The sequence below is a fragment of the Octopus bimaculoides genome, chromosome 12, assembly GCF_046866305.1.
Source record: "Octopus bimaculoides isolate indiv1 chromosome 12, ASM4686630v1, whole genome shotgun sequence".
NCBI classification, from domain to species: Eukaryota; Metazoa; Mollusca; class Cephalopoda; order Octopoda; family Octopodidae; genus Octopus; species Octopus bimaculoides.
Genome location: NC_142939.1, coordinates 1,504,777 through 1,514,490, shown reverse-complemented (window position 1 = coordinate 1,514,490; position 9,714 = coordinate 1,504,777). Strand labels below are relative to the sequence as shown.

Below are 9,714 nucleotides of genomic sequence, written 5' to 3'. Positions count from 1 at the left end.
ATATATGTGTGTGCATATCTGTGCGTGCGTATGTCTGACGCGTGCGCGTGTGTGAGTGTGTATTTGTGTGTGCTTGTCTGTGAGTGCATATGAAAGACTATACCATATGTTCAGTGAATTCGACAGTTTGCAGTTAATTTGAATTCCATTGAAGCTAATTTTTCAATTACATTCTATTCGATGACTAAATGATGTAAATAAAATACTTAGACTTATTAAAACTTATCGGAATATTTCCGCCATTATGAATATATCGCACACTTATTAATGAATAATGACGTTAGATAAAATACGGACTGACTCAGATTTAAAATTTGATTATGCATTGCAATTAAAGAATACATTTTGGATAATATATTCAACTTTCAGGTTTAAGCACATTCATTTATATATATTTATATTATTGAAGATGTTGTTGTCCTTTAATTTTGTTAATTCTGTTGGTAGAGTATAATATGGCCAAACGGATTATTTAATTGCTTATTTCAGGTTGTGTCTATATATATCAATGATTGTAGTGAGCTTCTTGAGAACGATCTGATTATCATGTACTAGGCTGATCATGTGACTAACTACATTTTCACTCTTACTAATTACTATAACCAATGCCGCAAATAAGTATGCGATGACGTCATAGAAGCTGCGACGTCAATATATTTCATATAATGCAATAATCAAAGCAACCATTTTGGCGACCTCGTCAATAGTGGAGTATAATCCAGTTTCTAAGCTAAAGTGGAAATACTCACACAATATTATGAAACATGGGTCATACATGACAATTGATATGTAAAATGATTCATCCATGAAATCTGTAGTTTTTCCTAAACTGTTTAACACCTTTTCGTATAAAACCTTCAAAGTTAGTAACATCTTAAAATGAAACGAACAAGCAATCGGTTCGAAATTGATGAGAACGAGCATCTTAAGAAGTATGGTTACACTATTCTGTCAACGCTAGATGAAGGGTCATTTGCAAAAGTCAAAGAAGGTTACGACGAAAACAATAAAAGGAAAGCGGCAATTAAGATTATAGATGAAAGAGTTGTCAGGAAAAATTTCAAGGTGAAATTTCTTCCCAGAGAATTGGCCATATTTCCTTTGCTAGATCATCCTAATATCATTAAGCTATTTCATGAAATTCGTGTGGGCCATAAAATTTATGTAGTAATGGAATTTGCAGGACATGGTAACTTGCTCGACTATGTCGAACTTCATGGTGGACTTTTAGAACCGAAAGCCAAATCATTTTTCTCCTCGATTTTAAGCGCTATATCATATATGCACAGTAAACAAATTGTGCATAGAGATATAAAATGTGAAAATATTCTACTGAACAGAGAGAATGAAGTTAAGGTCAGTGACTTTGGTTTTGCTCGTGAAATTAAAGAGGGACAACTAAGTTCTACATTTTGTGGCAGTATGGCCTATTCATGTCCAGAGATCTTGCAGAAGAAGCCCTACTATCCTATGTCAGCTGACGCTTGGGCACTTGGTATTGTTCTGTTCAAAATGGTATTTAATAGATTCCCGTACAAATCGCACGATATGAATAACATAATTAAAATGCAAACAGAAAAGAAGTTTACTTTTCCTAAAGTTGTTTCCTATTCGCTTCAAGATATGATCAACAACATTTTAGAACCGCAGCTAGATAAGAGGTTTGGTGTACAAGAAATTATTGGTCATACATGGATAAAATACGTATATGCAGAAGAAAATAGTCATAAAACGGAAGCTGTAGACAAACCTGCCAACACTGAAACTGTCGCTGCTGCAGAATGACCTGAAATCCATGCCTCTCATATATATGTATATAGGTATCAATTCTCTGAAGCTTTCGAGGTTATGATATCAAATATATATTGAAACATGATTCTTAATCTCATCAATATAATTATGACAGTAATCATAATCTCGTAATCTGCTTATTGAGAATAGCGGACGAATAATATATTTTATGGATTTATTTATTTACCTATCTATTTCTATTTAACAATATATATTGATGAAACTTTTATCTAATTGAACGATCGTAATTTAAGTGAATATGCATTTACAATAAAATCTATAAAGATTTAATTATCTAGACATTTTCAGTTTCTCGAAATTTAATTTATAATGATTTTTAAAATACTTTTTCATCTAGTGCCTACAATATGTACCTATGTAAGGTTTTAAAAATGTGATTGAAATGTGCTTTCATGCTATGCTCATACTATTTAATATTAATTAAATATTGAAGTAACCTCTGTTAGAGAGACTACGGTTGGTATTCGTGACCAAAATATCAGTGAAATTCCATGTCGTTCATACTAAATATGTAGCAGAATAACATAACAGGTAGTATACTTCTAATAGTAAACAAAGATTAACTATTTCAGTGTTGCAATATCAGAAAATACAAAGCTCAGACGGACAGGTGTTTCTCTGTTTAGATAAAAAGAACATTTCCTAGTTTCGGATACCTATAATATACGGAATTTCATTTGAAGTCCGATCTCTTATTCAGTGGTAAATGTGTATTTCGTTGCAGGTTCACTACCATTTTGTGATTATTTCAGTCAGTCTAGATTTAGGCTAAATAATATTCCTTAAGCTATTTTCTTTCAACAAGAATAATACATTAAGTCCTTCTTTTTCATAGAAAAGTTTAGTTTCAAATAGTGATGCAGAAGGTAGAAAAAAACTTCTAGATTCATTCGAACAACATTTAACCCAGTAATTCTGATCCAACTATTATAATATTGACATTACGTCGATCTTGCTAGTATATTTAATATGAAGATGAAGACTAACTGCCAATATTCAGCGGAACAAAGGGTGTCCAGTTACTCTTCATATTAGACCTTCACACAATATAGAATCAGAACGAAATACTTTGTGCCATTTGTTCTAACTCTTTACAATCAGACACATACGTGCACACACATAGAGACACACTCGCGCACCTCAAACACAACTTATATTTTATATCCAAGCACTAATATCCAAACCTAACCAATATACTATCGTTAATCATTCAGACACGTATTTAGCATTAAGTAAATGTAATCAACTGTACTTCATTGGACAAAAGGTCGATTTTTCCCAACAATCATTCAGGATTTTCTAAACAATCTTACCTGCGCAAGCGCTCGTACTTAAATAGATTTAGAGATCCAGAAGCACATCGTTATTTCTAACATGTCTTCAACGCCTTTTCTCCCTTCCATAATTCTACATACTTCATTTTACACCCCTGCTGATATATACCTGTATCTATTTATCTATCTATCTACACAGATACAGACAGACACACAGAAACTCACACACACAAACACACACACACAGACTCATATATATATATATATATATATATATATATATATATATATATATATATATATATATATATATATATCAAGCAATGTTACAAATGTAGCCTCTTCTGAACTCATACTTATCACTCAATTTATCACCAATTATACTCATTATTTACACCAGTTTTGCATGATTTCCGTGCAACGACGGTGCTCCTGCATAAACACAATCCAGTGACAGCAACAAGTAAATGAAAAAAACAAATCAAGATAAATTCTACCGCCATCAAATTATAAATATTCTCAGTACAAATTTTAGTATTGTAGAAACACGATTCCTTTGTCCAACAACACTGAATGCAACGTGTCGATTTTCCCATCAAACAAATAAAGCATTCTTATTCATATTTAGCAAAATCTCTCACACACAATCATTCAGACTCAAGCTCACACACAAGCACGCAAATGTACAAAGATTCGCAAATTTAAGAGAAAATGACCTATGACAAGTAACGGCTTCCGTTACTGGCAGGAACTTGGGCTGTGAGGTTAAATTTAGACTATGTCTTGGAAGATAAATTAGAGCTTTGATTGAAATTATTTCCTCCTTCAGTGAAGGTAAACAAACCCCTTCTGGCAATTGCAAATTGAAATGCATTTGAAAGGGGAGGTAATCTCAAAATCCATAAACCATCCGGAAGTGAAAATCAATTAAAGATCGTTTTATTCAAGAATGAATGAATGCACAAACACGCACACACACACACACACCCAAATACGTATACCTTCTTTCTTGCATGGTGCATTATGAAATTAAGTAGCATGTTTGTGGTGTGGTTACGTAGGCGCAACGCATTATAGAAATACATAATCACTAAAGGTCTCTCCACAAACATTAAGACGACCCGATAAATATCTTTGGCCAAGTCAAGGTGGCGAGCTCGTACAATGGTCAGCATTTGGGGCTAAATGTTTGGTGGCATACCGTGCGTCTTTATGTTCAGATTTCAAAATTCCACCGACATTGATTTTGCTTTTCATCCATTCCAAGGCCAGTAAAATAACTATCAGCGAGAGTTTTCCCCTACCCCAATTATATATATATATATATATATATATATATATATATATGTATATATATATATATATATATATATATATATATATATATATATATATACATATGTATATATAATATACATATATACATAAACATATATATGTGTTTGTATATATATATATATATATATATATATATATGTGTGTGTGTGTGTGTGTGCGTGTGTGTGAGCCTATATACGTATATATATACATATATAATTACATATATATATATATATATATATATATATATATAATGTAAGTATACATACCCACTCGTACACTTATATGTATTTGGGTTATATATATTTGAATATTTGCGTGATTGTGCATATGTGCTGTTTTTACATTATTCATATGTATACACATTCGAGAATACTGTATACTTTATTCCTATACATACAAAAAACGATATTGATTTGGTTTATAATTTCTCACATTCATTTCGTAATATAAACGATGCAGTAGTGATGATCTATAGAGATATCGTGTTAAAACGAATGCTTGTGTATTATGTGAATATCTTCGAAATTTTAATGACGATATTGAATATAAAGGTGAAGCAATACACAGAAGATACATTAAACACATACGTCAGATATTTTACCCAGATTCCAAATCTTGATTTTATCTTACTATAAGTATCGAGAACTCTATATAAATATGTAGAAACTGTTGTGACTTCATAGCTATATGATTTCCAATTTCTATTCACACTGTGCGTAATAAGAAACGTGCAGGTCACGGTGACCCTATGGTGATAGCTTTTACTGATCGTATTATCTGATTTATCATTTTAGTACAGTGTACCGGATGTTGCTACAAGTTTTACGATATCATCTCGAAGAAAGAGCTTTTTTTAATGCCAAAATACTCGATTCTTATACTATTACGCACATATCTAATTTAAACAATTTACCATATACATAATCCTGCAGGGTCATATTACTTGCACTTATGTATGAACGAATACATGTATGCATTAATTTACACATGTTTCTATGTACATATACGTGTACGTATGCATCTATGCATGAGGTGGCCATATTTTGATGTTTCACACAGGCAGAGAAAGAGACAGATTCCAACAAGAAACTGCTTTTATCTATTTATTTATTTATCTATTATGGAATTTAGACATCGTATGTTGAATAGACCACGTATGTAGTATATATGAGTGCAGATCCGTATGTTTCAACGCACATGCGTGTGTTTTTGGCAAATGTCGTGTTAGTTGATATTTGACTTGAACATTTTGACGTATTTAAGTCTACATATGCATACAATCATTTCCATTATTTGAATATACATCGGTAGATGTGGGTACTATAGGCTAAATTGTGGAATAATCAATCGATTTTAAAACATTTTTAATTAGCATTAGTTATCGCAATTCTTAATAGTGTCCTATCACTTTTGGGGAAAACTACCTCCTCAAATTTGGCGATAAGGAGATTACTACAGGTTTTTTTCAATTTTCATTAATGACTAGGCCAGTTTTATAACTGTAGATATCACAATGCAGCTAGATAGGTGCTTTCTTCTAATTTTAATTTTAGGATCACATCTGCTGAAGAACCCGATTTCTATTACTCTACATATTTTCATATCTATTGAAGGTTTATACAATATTGAGAATTTGAATTATCTGGGTATATGTGTGACATATTTTCCCCTAAATCACAAGGCATTCTGTTATTAATAATCGGACCCGAAAGTTATAAACAGGCAAGTTTACGTCTAGAGCATCTAAATTCATTTTACATTTCCATTTCCAAAGCCTGTTGATATTTTCAGGAACAAAATATTGGATTTTCCTTTATGCAATGAGTTCCTCTAGGATTTATATACAGGTAGAACATACTCTCTACACGGCGTCGTTTACCCAAATATATTTCGTGGAAATAGTGTAGAAATCGATGAAATTGCTTAAAGTTCGTAGAATTATTTCCCGCCTTGTACATATAGGAGAAAGTGTTATTTTGTATTCTTACTGAACTAAGATCCTGGAATGTGATGTTAAATAGATTTGTCTTCTAGTTGCTAGGTGGTAATGGAATAATACTAATTAACTGCGTAGAAGAAGAAAGGTTTGAATTAACGACAATCTGAAACGGTAATATATTCAGCAAAACATTTCTGTTTCCTGTCAGAATTTTTTTATTTTTAAGTTAACGACATTCATGAAGACTATAATGATCAGGTTGCTAGATATTGTTTGATGGAACAAATTCCTGAGAGAAGCAATCGAATGTTTAACTAGTCAGTGATTATCAGTGATTATCAAGTTGTTCCATTTCAAATGATTCCCTACTGTATTCCTCAACTGAATAGATATCACAAAGCACTTTTTTTAAATGTAGAGTAATGTAAAAATCACAAAATTTCAATTAATTTATAGCGTTGCTGCTCTGAAAACATACCATATTACTGGAGGGAAATAAATATTGCCTCCAGTGTTTCTTGAACGTAAATAACGCAATTTTCGTAGGATATATTGCAGCAGTACATATCTATGTACCTTATTAATAGAACGACATGCAGTAATTTAGTATAGAGTACGGCTTGAATAACTGTCTTGAATGGTGAGTAATGTTGTAGAAGCTGCATTCGTTTATTCACGAAATATATTTCCACTGCATTTTGCATTAGCTTGATTAACTGTGTCGTTGTATCAGATACCCTTGGGATTAAATGTAATTCGGAGAAAGTTCACATATAATTATCAATAGGGGTTAATAGATATCATTCATCAGCGTAGTGTTCTTTAAACATCATAGAGAATTTCTTAAGAAATAATGCAATTGTATGCACAAATTTGTATGAAATTTAATCTCTTCACAGCAATGGCAATAATTCATATAAATAAATTTCATAAAGTCACTACGGGCTTTGAAATCACCCTTCTAGCAGTTCTCAGATATAATCAAGGGAATAAATCTATTACACAAGGCTCTACATTACCAGTTAATTGGCTTCATGTAACCGTGTGTATTGTTATGTTCCATAAATGTGAATTACGACAAGTTGACTTGATACATCAAATATGCAACTGGTACAAGTATAAGTCCATAACTTTTACAATACACTGTGAGACCAAACATATATTGTACTGCGAGGATAATTTAATACATTCATTGCTCAATGAATGGGCTGAGACTATGCGCTGAAGAATGAGATGCTAAAAGTTTTGAGAGAAAGAAATCCACGAAGCATTTATGATTTTGAGAGAAAAACAAAAGTCAATGCAGTTTAAAATATTACTAGAAAGAAATGAAAAATGTCATTGTACGTTATCATATAAATCCGGTATTCTCACTGGAAAATGATTGCATCAAATTAAAGCTGATTTGGTTTTGACTCAGCACCCGATTAAGAAGTATATTAAGAGGACATTGATACCTCGCCCAAATGTTGAGGCAAGGGATAGAAATAGTCTCATTAGGAATAAGTCATTTCATGTAGAAACAGTCACAACTTTCCATTGGAAGAAATAAGTCTCGTTCCTTAGTAATAAGGTAACTAATCTTTAAAAGAGTTAGCTTGAATTGGAAGAATGAATAATGGTGAACCTGGATGACCTTGGAAACTAGGGCGCCTGTATGATCCAGCTCTGACCATTAGATATATATGCGGTGGTCATCAGCGGGATAACAATTTCTGGGATATGAGCGTACATAATCACCCAGCAACTACAAATTTGATGAGCAAAACATCATCCATCTTACCAGCGCGAGAGCGTGTACACACATATGCACACACACATATATATATGTGTGTGTGTATGTGTGTGTGTGTGTGTGTATGTATATATATATATATATATATATATATATATATATATATATATATATATATATATATATATATATACATATATATATGTATATGTATGTATATATATATACATACACATAAATACACACACATACACACACGTATATATATATAGATATATATACATACGTGATGGGTTAATTTCTCTTTCCGCCTCTCAAACCCATTCAGGAGGCGTTTCGGTGGGACCGATGCTATAGAATAAGACATTTACCCAACGTTTCACACAGTGGAATTGAACCCGAAACCATGAGGTCGAGAAGCAAGCTTCTCACCACACACAGCCACGCCTGCAACGTCTTAACATACAAATAGATTTTCTACTTAGCGAGCTATACCTTGGTGGATTGTTTCTGATATTTTTGCTTTCATCAAATTTAGTTAATAAGCGGTGACTATTTTAATTACACATTTCCTGCTCTTCACTGTCGTGGTAATTTCACTGTGTTAATTGATTTGTTTCATTGCGCCACAATGTGTCCAATAAAAATAATTCAAGAAGCGCCATCTATCTCAGGTCGAGACTTATTCACTTTTGGAGATATATATATATATATTTGTGTTAGATAACAGAGGTAATGTATAATTAAGCGGACAAGAATATATCACTTAGAATAATAATTGTTAACTTGGATAGAGCTGGTGGTACAAAAACTCTCAAAGACCGGAACTGTAAAAGGGTCTTCATAGAACATTCCTCATCGTCGGGTAAATGTTTTACCTTCTTAAACTCTAAGCAGACTCCATCCAGATCATGATTCCTTTCTGCTGACACCATTTAGCCATTTTGATATCGGAGACCTGCGTATTTAAACCGCCTGCAGACTTCATAGATTTGTATTCTCTTTCGGCAGACACAGCTTTCAAACCAAGACGTAAAGAAGATATAACGTCAGTGATCATCGCTATTGCCAATGTTAATTTAGATAGTGCTGTATTTTAGTTTGTTTGAGGCAGAAATTACTTGAATATATATAATGTATTATGATATAAAGACTGACAAATCATTTCCGGTTTGGTTATTAGAGATTGCCATTAAATTGTTTAAACTTGCCCAGCCTCTAGGATTCTGATGCTGATATGTGTATAAATTTCAGTGATGTTAATTTATAATAATGTCCGAATATAGCCGTATATATGTCTTTCACTGATACATTAGTGTAAACAATATGTCGATATCAACATTTTTATTGTTTTGCAAAAAGATATTAGGTTCTGCATATTATATGAATAGAAATTGGTTTCATAATATCTATTAGGAACGGTAACATTTCATCATGTATCTCCTCATTTCACTAACTTATAAGGTTTCTTTCATCTTGGTACAACAAATGTCAATTTTATGTACCTAAATATCGTTGTTCATAACTGCGCAATAATTGTCTCGTTTTGTCTCGAAAATAAAATTTCATTGCTGAGCTTTCCCCAGAGACGTTCATGTTTGTTTCGTGAGAGTGGTTAATATTTTCGTCAG

The 9,714-nt window shown here is 32.4% G+C and overlaps 1 protein-coding gene across 1 annotated transcript; it reads left to right on the top strand.

Moving 5' to 3' along the window:
- The first annotated feature begins 637 nt into the window (after window positions 1-637).
- Window positions 638-2,091, top strand: LOC106883054 (testis-specific serine/threonine-protein kinase 1). Its single transcript, XM_014933962.3, has one exon. It carries the CDS (start codon window positions 880-882, stop codon window positions 1,783-1,785), a length of 906 nt encoding a protein of 301 aa, XP_014789448.1. The 5' UTR covers window positions 638-879; the 3' UTR covers window positions 1,786-2,091.
- The last annotated feature ends 7,623 nt before the right edge of the window (window positions 2,092-9,714 follow it).

Bases quoted from the DNA above. Each gene is read 5' to 3' on its own strand.
- LOC106883054 (XM_014933962.3), top strand. From the start codon at position 880: ATGAAACGAACAAGCAATCGGTTCGAAATTGATGAGAACGAGCATCTT.